The following is a 12562-nucleotide window of genomic DNA, read 5'->3' as shown; positions in this document are numbered from 1 at the left end:
TAGTGGACAAAAAAGCTCTACAGAGAATCATTAAAACTGCCCAGAATATTATCGGATTTCAGCTACCAACCCTGGGCAACATCTTCAAATCTCGTTGTTTGAGGAAGTTGTATAACATTCTCAGGGACTCTTCCCATCCTGCTTACAATCTTTTTGGACTGTTGCCTTCTGGCAGAAGATACAGAATGATTAAAACTGGGACCACACGTTTTCTGAATAGTTTTTATCCCAGAGCTATAATTGCACTCAATAATGAACTGAAGGGCCACCATCAGTGAACTGTTGGACAGTATTACTTGGTCTGTTGTGTGGATGTTTGGGTGGTCTTAGGGGTGGGGAATTGTGGTGGGTGGGAGTGTGTTTGAGGATTATGTGTGTGGGATCTGGTCTTTGGGTGTCAAGTAAATTTCGTTGTATGTGTACACTGTGTATACACATACAATGACAATAAAGTTTATTATTTATTATTTAAGAGCTGATTTCTGTAGGAACATAGGAAGAATGACTTCTAATCTTTTATACAGTAGTGGCCAAAATTGTGGAAACCTTTTTGGGAAAAGTGTATTTTTGAGGTTTGATGGCTAATAACACCCCTTTTGGGGGGATTAGTACCATAAAATTATATGTCAATGGAAAGATAATCTAATCAAGAATGTAATGCAACAAAGTTTGTTCAATTATCTGTACTGTATTCTATGAAGAGTTATAGCCAAATAACCAGAAAAGGGAAGCACAACTTGCTTAGGTTGATATTAGGTAGCTTTCCTTCCTCTGATTGTAGCCAATGAGTGTGAGTGTTTAGAGAGCCAATCAGGTGTCATCTTGTTTTGGCAATGAGCCAATCAGATCACAGTAGGATTCAGTTATTGATGTCATGTATTGAAGCTGAGAGGAGGACATTTGTCAGTGTGTTATGTGATTGCTGTCAAGTTGGTTGGGTTTTTTTGTGTTCTTTCATTTAGTGAGCTTGTAAAATTAAAGTAATGGTGCAAAGAATTGACTGGTTGCCCAGAAAGCGATGTAAAATAGTATTATTAAGTGAACAAGGCTACAGTTATAAAGAAATTAGAAGAAAAATGGGTGGAAACTTAACCAAAGGTGGCATTTCTACTGTACACTTTTCCCAAAAGGTTTCCACAATTTTGGCCACTAGTGTAGATACCGTTCAGTGCTAAGAAAAGCTGGAATAACCTAAAGTTCATCCAGTCGCTGTATCCAGTTTCTACAAATGACCAATCACATGCCTCAATGAAATCAATGAATGATGCACAAAAGCAATAACTCAACGATAATCCACAGCAACTCATATTTGAAAATGCACAATTCTGATTGCGTAGCTTAGTTCTCTCTTAGATCTTAACTTTTTTTTAAGTTAAACATAAAATTTACACCTGCAAGCATATTTCTAATGCGCTGTGTGGAGAAATGCTGTCTTTTCTGTGTTCTTTTATACATCAACCAATACCACTCACTGAGTGGCCTAGTGATGAAGATGCTCGCCTCCCACTCAGAAGGTTTAAAGTTCAGTCCTAGGTAAATTCTCTCTTGGGGCACAAAGAAAAAAAATGTCTGCTGTGAACTCCATGTAGGTGTCGGGAAGGGCATCCGGCCAGTAAATGCTCAGCTCCATCCAGTCGCACCGACTCTACCCTGAATTAAGTGATTACAGGGCCATAAAAAGGGAGTTATTAGGTAATGGAAAAGAAGAACATTGATCTCTTCATCCACTTTTCTTCAAACAATATCTTCTGACCCTCAAATCTCCCCTTTCCAATTCTGAAATGAAACTTCTAAAAGAAGAAGCAATGCTGAAGGCAATGTCATCTTAGAACAGAGGTGGGGAACTTATGGCCTCTTTATGACTGGTGGACTTCAACTCCCAGAATTCCTGAGCCAGAATTCTGGGAGTTGAAGTCCACCAGTCATAAAAGGGCCACAGTTCCCCACCTCTGTCTTAGAACAATAAAAAATAACATCAGCAACTGTTATTTATTCATACTGTTAGAATAATCTAAGCACAGCAAGCATAGAGTTGCTGTAGAGAGAAGGTAAGGACTGATTCTCACATCAGTGGAAAAAAAAAATAAAAACCAGAACAATGGACCACCCAGTGGATCTAATGGGGTCATCATGCTTTGCAGGCCTTGCTATAATTGCTATTCCACCTCAATTCCTGGAGGAGAATCCAAAGTCACAGCTGCTTTCTAGCAAAAGTACTCAAGGCAGTGTACTTCATAATCACAAACCCATATCATTAATCAATAATACAACAGCCCCAAAGAGGTTGCTTCATCTCTTGACATTTTATGTTCTTCCAAGCCCATCAGATTCCATGGAAGCTGCACAATGTTTTGCAATAATTACCAACGGAACCTAACAATTCATAAGGTTCAGCTGCTGCCCCAACAAAGTAGAAGCCCAGTTGCTCTGGCTTAGCTTCACGTCCAGCAACACAGCACCACAGTAGCTGTCAGCAACTCCCTTCCAAAATACGACACTGTCTCCCTCCCTTCAACTCATACGAGATGTTACATCTCCTACTGCAGTGCTCAGTTCCACGCTACTGACCTCCATCCTTTTAATGCCACCAACTCCTCGTCCACCATAGTAGGAAGCGTCCACTGTCGGCCATTTTTTGGAAGGCAAAGGATCTTCTTCCTCCTGAGAAAAATCCAAGAACATTTTTTGAGGGGAATGGGAATAAATTTAGATTTTGGGGAGAAAATAAATCCTCATATATATATATATATATATATATATATATATATATATATATATATATATATATATATATATATATAAAAACCAGCTTCCTCGCAGGCAACTTTTTCCTAAAGATGATATGAGGCAAAACGGCGAGAACACAAGGAAAATAGAAATAGTCCTTGATTTATGACTGTAACTGAGCCCAAGACTTTATGTTGCTAAGTGAGAAAAATTGGTTAAGTGAGTTTTGCCCCATTTTACGACCTTTCTTGCCACAGTTGTTAAGTGAATCACTGCAGCTGTTAAATTAATAACACGGTTGTTAAATGACTCTGGCTTCCCCACTGATGTTGCTTGCCAGAAGGTCGCAAAAGATGATCACAGGACCCCAGGACAATACAGGGGTCATAAATATGAACCAGTGGTCAAGCATCCAAATGTAAATCACATGACCATGGGGATGCTGCAATGGTCATAAGTGTGAAAAAAATGATCATTTTTTTTCAATGCCATTGTAACTGTGGATGGCACTAAATCAGGGGTGTCAAACTGCCAGCGCGTGGGCCAGTTTCATCATACCGGAGCCGCGCCCACCTCATTGCTGGCAATGGCAAAAAAGCTCCGATACGTTGCACATCGTCACATGACGTTGCGAGTTTGACATGTCTACACTAAATGAACTTGTCATGCCTCCGTCTGAGCCTGAATCTGTGGAGGAAAATGAACTGGAATGGGACCCTATGGAGGCCGAGGGAGAGGGGTCTGTGGCTTCAGAGGAATGTGGGAAAGAGCAGGCCGAGGCAGGCCAGGGCCCTTCAGGATTGGGACAGGAGGAACAGGAGAGACAGAATTCAGGAGATGAACAAGGGCCACTCCCACCTGATCCTAGAGCACGGAGAGTGGAGAGAAGGAGGGAACAATGCAGGCAGGCTCAACTACTCGGGAGGAGAGCGTCCCGCCCCTCTCCACAAGGCACACCTGGAGACTGAGATTTAAGGAGATGCTGTGGGGAGAGGTATTTGTCGGGGACAAACGCCGATTCCTTGGAGTGTGGTGTATTGTTGCTGATCTCCTGTTCTGTGACTTCTGTTTGGAAACCTGGAAACTTGGACTATTGGACTGACTGACCACGTTGCTTGAATGTTTAAAGACCTCAGGTTGTATTTCGGATTCTCTCTTTTGAAAACTGCTCAGGCGAGCTAGGATTCAAACAGACTCCTTAAGTTTATGTTTTCTTCCTTGTTATCTCTATGGCCTTGAGTACTTTCTTATGCTAAGCAGACTGTAGTTGAACCTCCTTTCAGCCACAGTCGGATGAAGGGGTGTGTGTGTGTGTGTGTTCTTTTGTTGGAGGCTTGTCAGCAAACGTGGGAGCATTTGGGGAAAATTTGGAGCAATAAAAGAACTGTTTGAATTGCCAGCTGACTGCATTGCCTCTGTGCGATGCCCTGGGTCATCACAGAACTGTTGTAAGTAGAGGACTATCTGCATTAAGGACAATAAGCTATACCTCTAACAAAATATAAATGTCAAATTAATGCTTGTTGAGGAGCTTCCTACATACCGCACATATATTTTGAACGGCACAAAATATTAGTTCTACTGCAAGCTAAAAACAGGATAAAACCTGTTGCTTGATTATTTTATTTCAATTTTTTTTCCAGTAATAAGGAGGTTTTGGAATTAAACCATTCCCCCCCCCAACTAATTGAACAAAATTGTCAACATATTTAACACAGTTAAATATAGCCATTAACAAACTTTCACGATTTAAAACCCTTCCATCAAACAAAGGCACAAAAATCTACAGCAGATACAGCAGAATCGGTGTCAGAAGCTAAATGAGTTATGGACCAACAAAGTTTCCACAATCTGCTACCCTTCTAATTTGAGGGACTTAACTTCCAAAATTCACAGTCCATATGGCCATTCTTGCTAGGAACTTGGGGGTTTGCAGTCCAACGTATCAAGAGTGCATCGGGTTATAAAAAGCTTATTTGAAATGCTCTCGTGAACCTTCTGAATATTGCATTTTTTTAAAGAAAAAAAAACTGGTAAAGACTCCTTCGGGTTGAGCTGAAGGACTGGTCTCTCTGTAGCTTTCTCATCAATCACTGAAAGCGGTTTGCTAACACCTTCTTCCTAGAACAGGGGTAGGCAACCTTGGCTCTTTTATGACTCGTGGACTTCAACTCCCAGAATTCCTCAGCCAGCCATGCTGCCGGGAAAGGGAGAGGTTTCCAAGCTGAGCCATGCTGGCTCAGGAATTCTGGGAGTTGAAGTCCACGAGTCATAAAAGAGCCGAGGTTGCCTACCCCTGCATTAGACCAAACTGGCCCTCCTCTCCCCCACAGATACCATTGGGAGACAAAAACAACTTTTTTTGAAGTAATATAGGAGATGGGGCGGCGGACAAATTTAACAAATAATAATAAATAAATACTTCTTAGCAAGGTCATTTAAAATGAAAGGTTCTTCGTGTCCTAAAAAATACAATATCTACTACCATGGATAGATGTATCTACTGCCTATTCTTCTCATCCAGCCTTTCAAGATGCAGTCCTAGCAAAATATGCTGCATATTTCAGCTGATGCAAGTCTTTTTCCTAACGAACAGAATGCATGCATCGCTGAGTCAGTTCTTATCTGTGGGGTCCTATTTGCTCTCTGAGTTTGGTGGTTTTCTTGCAAGTGTTTCATTACTAAACTAAATAAGTTTAGTTAGGGTAATAAAATGTCTGCAAGAAAGCTACCAAGCTCAGAGAGCACCCAAGACCCCACAATTCAATCCTGAACTACAAATATTCTTTCCTATCGATTCAAATCTGGGCATGCTGGGGTGGACAAATTGCAATCCACTAGTCACTCCTGTCTCCTCTGGGGTGGCCAGCAAGAGGGGGTGGGGGAAGACTGTTAATCTTCTGACTCTCCTTGCTTGAAATGAAGGGCTTCTAGCAAGCCAACATCTTTTCCAATCCTCCTGCCAGCTGATTTAGAGAGAAAATGTACTGGGGAAAAGAAGTAGGTTTGTATTCAAACACACCCCATTGCAGCCTTGCCCTAAAGGGGTTGGCACTATAGGTCCCATTTTCTTCTGCCGGTATGGCCAGTCGTCTTTCTATGTGTGTAGCTGCAGCATCAACACATCTGAAAGATACCACAGGTTTACATGCTTAGCCAACTTCGGTTGATAGCCGTTATAATTTCCCCTAAAGAAATACAGAGAATTCTCTGCATTTCCAAGGAAGAAGGGATTATCACAATTCTGGAATGATCACACTGAATTTAAGGCTGCACTGCAAGTATGTCCCAACACCCCTTTTAGGACCTCTGAATGTACAAAGACAAAATAAAAAGTGCAAAATGGGGGGGGGGGTTATCTAATAGAACACCGAAGCAAAAATACAGATGTGCAAGGCGTTTAATACAGCCAGATCGGAAGATTATTACCACTTTGTTGGAGTGAGTAAAGATATTCTGTGAATTATACTTGCTGGCATCCTCAGCCACAGAACGCATAAACTGAGCATCTTGGTTATGTGCAAGGAAAATCAATTTGCAGTGGAATGTATTTTGAAGTGCTTATTACAATCCAATTCCTGTTGAGTTGCCACATAGCAACACTTTTACTTGTGCACTTTGGGGGGGGGGGGTAACCAATCTAGCTAACATAGTGTACCCTATAAAAGGAAATGCTGTGCTTTAACAGACTAACTCCCCCACCCTTTTCTTTATAGCTAACCCGTTTGGATATCCAGCTAAAGTTGATGGATGTGATCACACAATTTTATGAACAATCCCAAAGAGAGTGGTTTCAACATGGCTAAAGAGGCCATGCTCCCATTTCATGAGGAAAAAAATTTCCCCAAAAGATCCTTTATTGATACGAGACATCTACTCTTTATCAAAGGATTCCACACATGTGTGTTTGGATCCACAAATGCCTAACCCAGTAAAAAAAAAAACATGGCTGAAATGTGTTAACATGAAGTCCTGACATGTTCTCTTATGGCAGATATATACATTATGGTGAACAGCAGGCTCACTTAACACTCTGTCCTGGGAATAAGGAAAAATAAATGAATAAAAAATGGTTATTTGAAGATAATTGACTCATTTCTGCTTCTTTCTCCTCCTGGTGCCCCCATCCTACGGACCTTCAAATTCACCATTTATTTATATCGCCAACTATTGCAGGATGGGAAAAGCAAAAGGATCCTTCATGAGGCAAATAAATCAAGTTGGGTCAACCTTAAATTGTATTTCTAAGTCATTGGCAACACGGTGATCTACTTTTGTAAAGAGCAAGCCATCGGAGCAGTTTGGAAGCTTACCTCTATTGGAGCTGTAGGCTGTAGCCGAGGAGGATCCTTAATAACCTATTGATGAAGGGACAAATTAGATGATAAAGGAGAGAATGGCAAATATTCGTTAAAACCAGGGGTCTTCAAACTCGGCCCTTTTATGACTTGTGGACTTCAACTCCCAGAATTCCTCAGCCAGACACGCTGGCTATAGAATTCTGGGAGCTGAAGTCCACGAGTCATAAAAGGGCCGAGTTTGAAGACCCCTGGTATACAGTCCTTAGATACTTTAACCATGTGACCATGGGGATGCTGCAACGGCCTTGTGAAAAATGGTTATAAGTAACTTTTTGAATAGTCACTAAACAAATGGCTATAAGTTGAGGACTTCCTGTAATGGCGCCCTCCAAATAATGAGATCAAATTTCCAATTGGATCCAGGCTGCATCTCTATTAATGTTAACAGTAGCAAACCTGGAGATCTTTTTTATTGCAATGATTTTATATTCTGCGATATGCATCTGGTTTAATTCTATATAAACTACGGTTATTAGGATTTTTTTTTCCAGACTGGGCACAACACTTAAGGCTTAACGCTCCCCTAGGAGAAACAAAAATGGATAAGATCTCGCCCCCACCAAAGTATTTTAATTAAATCAACTTTATTAACAGCATGGGGCCCCCTAAAATTACTTCAAATCCATCATTTCCCTCAAAACCAGCTCAGGAAGCTCTCCTTATTTTCCACGGGGGCCGGAAGGGAAAGAAAGAGCGTCTGTAATTCCTTCATCCTGAGAACTTGCACATGTTAAAAGACATAATATTGCCAAGATGTCAAGTATTTCTATTTCATTCACATTTCTTAAACACCATCGCAAGAGCCCAGGAGACAAAATCTCCATTTTGTTTACCATATGCAGAGTTTGAGTCTTCTCCAATTTTTAGGGTTTGGTATTATTATCATTGTCAAGAACAGGCTGCTGGGTGTTTATTTAGCCAAACAAGGGGAGGGGAGGAGGGATTTAAGACTTCGTTTTAGAAGACAGCCGGTTTTGCTCCATAATAGATAATTAAACAGACAGATGGACAAATAGACAGATACAGTAAGTAGGTAGGTAGGTAGGTAAGTAGAGAGATTGGTAAAGATACTGAGTTCATTTTAAAAAAAAAAATAAACGAGTGTCTTCAGGCAACTGCCCCTTGGTGTGCTCATTAGCACTTCTCCAATGCTTGAATGTGGTGGGCATTATAAAATGTCAGCCCCAGAGTCCAAAGCCAGCTTGATGCAGTCAGATGTTTGCTAACGCTCACGAAAGAGCGAACAAACTGTCAACAGCCAACTCTTTTTCACAAAGGAGAAAACCCGCTCCACAACCTGGCGAGGCCTGCCCGGACTGCAGATCAAGTCAAAAATAAATAAATAAAAATCACCAACTGGCTCCTGCCAACAATTATAGCAGGATGCCCCCAGTTCCTTGGACACGCTAGATGCCAACTGGCTGCTGCCAGCGAGGAAGACTGACTGGTCAGGAGGGGGGGGGAGAAGTAGGGGGAAAAGGAAACGGTCCTCCTTCAATGCAAATTTTGTTCTATTCCTGTCCTGCAATGTAGGGCAGGCGCGAGCTGAACTAAAATGGCAAATATCGGGCTTTAACCAGAACAGTGCCAGTTGTTGAAAAAGAAGGCCAGCTTTATGCCATTCTATTTGGGGGGGGGGGAAAATGCAGGAACCAAAGTTACAAGCACAGGTAGTCCTCGAATTACGACCACAGTTGAGCCCAAAGTTTCCAGTACTAAGCCAGGCAGTTGTTAAGTGAATTCTGCCCCGTTTTACAACCTTGCTTGCCACATTTGTTAAGTGAATGATTGCGGTTGTTATGTTAGTTAACACGGTTGTGAATTGAATCTGGCTTCTCTCCCCCCCCCTTTGACGTTTCTTGTCAAAAGGGGATCACATGACCCCGGGACGCTGCAACCGTCATAAATAAGAGTCAATTGCCAAGCGTCTGAATTTTGATCATGTGACTGTGGGGATGTTGCGACGGTCGTTAAGTGGGAAAAACGGTCATAAGAGCACTTTTTTCAGAGACCTTGTAACATTGAATGGTCAGTAAATGAATAGTTGTAAATCGAGGACTACCTAAAATTGCATATATGCCAGTGGTGGCGAGCCTTTGGCACAAGTGCCAGAGGTGTCACTCAGAGCCCTCTCTGTGGGAACTCACGCCGTCGTCCCAGCCTTACCTCCCCCCATGGCCCCCTCCTCACCAGCAGCCCCCCCAGAGGAGAGTCGCCCCCGAGCATAGCCGGTGCGGAGCAGTGCAGCCAAGGACATGGCAGCTGGGCAGCAAGGACAAGACTCCGCCCTTGTGCCCCGTCACGTGCAGATGATGCTGTGGGGTGTGGGCAGAGAGCATGGCCACCATGGCGCTGTTGGGCTACCTGGGCAATCTGCGGCAGGCCGTGGAGGCAGTGGGTGGCCCTGAGGGTGGGTAGGGCTGGGCTGGGGGCAGAGCGGGGCAGAGCGGGTGGGATGGGGCGGAGCTGGAATGGAGTGGGGGCAGGTGAGGCTGGTTTTTGGGCACTCGGTCTCTAAAAGGTTCGCCATCACTGATATATGCTATCACTACAATAAAACGTGGCGCCCTATCTTGGGCCAACTATCACTGTCTCAAAGACGACACTTTGGGATAAAATTGGGATTTTAGAACTCAGTGTTGTTTTCTCATAGCACCCTATTAAGATTAATAAGAAGCTTTTAAAGGTAAAGGGGGATTTATCCAGATATTAACGTCGGTTCCATGTGTTGTTGTTTTTTTTTAAATTAGTTCGGTAGGGAATTTAAGGGAATGCTAATTAGCACGGAAAGGTGCAGGAATATAAACTCCAGAAGTCGACCAATTAAGGTCTTGCTGATGAGCCAGCAGTTCAGGAAAAGCAGACCAAGGTGCCAGTTGCAATGATATTTATATTGGCATTCAGTTTGCAAGGAAAGATGCCTCAGTCATTCCAACTGGAGCATAACCTTCGCAAATCAATAATACATTGGCTATGCTGCTCACCCAAACTGAGGGAAGACTACAGAGCACTGTATAAGAAATCACGTTAAGAAATGTGGACTTCAACTCCCAGAATTCCCCAGCCAGCCAGAGAGGAAAAAGTTTACTTACCACTTTGCAACACAGAGGCCAAAACCACCATAGAGCAGCAATCCCCAGCAACAGTAACAAAATGAGGATAATTATCAGTGCCACAATGCCATTTGTCTATCAAAAAAAAAAAGAGAGAGAGACAGAAAGATAATAAAATTTAATTCACGTTTATGGTAATGAAAAGGCAGGGCTCTCTTTCTGAATCATGCTAAATCGGACCGAGACAAAATAGGATACGGACTTCGGCGTTATCTGCACATTCCTTTCTTGTTCTATGACGGGCTCGCTGACACAATCTATATCAGGGGTCTTCAAACTTGGCCCTTTTATGACTTGGCCATAAATGGGCCAACTTTGAAGACCCCTAATATAGACTGCTGGGATGAAAAGCTAGCCTTATAGTTGATTTTAAAAAAATAAATAAAAAAAAAAATAAGTCAAGATGCTGGCCTGGAACATGGTAGACAATAATGGCAACTTTATGACTTGTAGACTTCAACTCCCAGAATTCCTGAGCCAGCCAATAAGGAGCTAAACTCCACAAGTCATAAAGTCGCCATAGTAGTTGCCCACCCGGCCTAGAGACTAGGACAGTGGTGGCGAACCTATGGCACGCGTGCCAGAGGCGGCACTCGGAGCCCTCTCTGTGGGCATACTCACCGTTGCCCCAGCCCCGCTTCCTCCCACGGCCCCCACCAGCAGCCCCCCGGAGGAGAGTCGCCCCTGGGCATGGCCCACATGAAGCAGCGCAGCCAAGGACATGGTAACTGGGCAGCAGGGACAAGACTCCACCCTTGCGCCCCGTCACACGCAGTTGATGCTGCGGGGCACAGGCGGAGGGCGCGGCCACCACAGCACTGCTGGGCTACCTGGGTGATCTGTGGTGGGCCGTGGGCACGGCGGACTGGGTACAGGGGTGGGGGGGCAGTTTTGGGGTACTCGGTCTCTAAAAGGTTCGCCATCACTGGACTAGGAGACTTGCGAGTTCTAGTTCTGTCCTAGGCATGAAAGCCAGCTAGGTGACTTTGGACCAGTCTCTCTCTCTTGGATCAACCCACCCTGCAGGTTTGTTGTTGTAGACAAAATAGGAGTATAAAATATGTTCAGTGTCTTGAGTTCTTTATAAAGATAACAAAGGTGGGATATAAATAAAGACGTAAAATAGAATCTAATGGGGTAGATTAGCAGTAAGAAAGCACCACCAGGTTAAAGAAAAGAATAAGCAGGTTCTTGGTTCATATATTTGTGCAGAAAAGGAACAAAGATGATTAGGGGCCAGCATACTAAAACATATGATGAACGGTTGCAGGAATTAGGTATGGCTGGTCTAGTGAAAAGATGGAACAGGGAAGATATGATAACAGTTCTCCATTATTTGAAGGGGTGCCACAAAGAGGGGGGGGGTCAACCTATTTTCCAAGCACCTGAAGGCAAGACAAGAAACAATGGATGGAAACTACTCAAAGAGTGAACCAATCCAGAACTAAGGAGAAATTTCCTTACAGTAAGAACAATCAATCAGCAGTGATTGTGTGCTGCTTAATAGAGGAAAGCCACAGGATGCTTTTAGGCTGAACTTACATAGGCATTTGCTATCCCAACCTTTTATGTCACTTTCATAAACAGGAAACGTATTTGCTGACTTCTACGGGCAGAGAAAGCCGCAGCTTTTCATGCAAAACATGAAATCCCAAATATTAAAAAACTGCTGAAATGCAAAGTTGGCCTACAGAGTCATAGTGCACATATGCACAACCTGCCTCCAGAAGCGGTGAATGCTCCTTCACTGGAGGCTTTTAAGAAGGGACTGGACAGTCACATGTCTGAAATTGCATAGGGTCTCCTGCTTGAGCAGGAGGTTGGACTAGAAGATCTCCAAGGTCCCTTCCAACTCTGATATTCTATGATTCTATGTTTCTATCCTCTTCTTAGTTTTATTTCCTCTAAGCACCAAATGAGCAATTTAATGAATGTTAACAGCACGTGCCTCTAAATACAACAATAACAATAACAACAATGACAACAACAACAATAATAATAGTTGGAAGGGATCTTAAAGGTCATCTAGTCCAACCCCGTGCTCAGGCAGGAAACCCTATACCATTTCAGACAAATGGCTGTCCAGTCTCTTCTTAAAACCTTCCAGTGTGCACTATGACTCTGTAGGCCAACTTTGCACTTCAGCAGTTTTTTAATGTCGGGATTTCATGTTTTGCATGAAAAGCTGCGGCTTTCTCTGCCCGTAGAAGTCAGCAAATACGTTTCCTGTTTATGAAAGTGACATAAAAGGTTGGGATAGCAAATGCCTGTGTAAGTTCAGCCTAAAAGCATCCTGTGGCTTTCCTCTATTAAGCAGCACATGCGCCTTTTCAGATTCTGAATCAGAAACATTTTGAAGAC

At 43.0% G+C, this 12562-nt stretch overlaps 1 protein-coding gene across 1 annotated transcript in view; it reads right to left on the bottom strand.

Moving 5' to 3' along the window:
- Nucleotides 1–12562, bottom strand: part of ANTXR2 (ANTXR cell adhesion molecule 2) — a 159027-nt gene that overhangs the window by 64828 nt on the left and 81637 nt on the right. Inside the window, exons 12-14 of the mRNA XM_039325163.1 lie at nt 10181–10276; nt 7041–7085; nt 2569–2661 (exon numbers count right to left, since the gene is read on the bottom strand). Coding sequence (XP_039181097.1) covers nt 2569–2661; nt 7041–7085; nt 10181–10276 — 234 coding nt within the window. The remainder of the gene's footprint in view (nt 1–2568; nt 2662–7040; nt 7086–10180; nt 10277–12562) is intronic.

Source organism: Crotalus tigris, unplaced genomic scaffold (genome assembly GCF_016545835.1).
Source record: "Crotalus tigris isolate CLP2741 ecotype Arizona unplaced genomic scaffold, ASM1654583v1 scf7180000024318.704991, whole genome shotgun sequence".
Taxonomy (NCBI): Eukaryota; Metazoa; Chordata; class Lepidosauria; order Squamata; family Viperidae; genus Crotalus; species Crotalus tigris.
The sequence above is the reverse complement of the archived record's forward strand: the minus strand, read 5'-3'. Positions and strand labels throughout refer to the sequence as shown.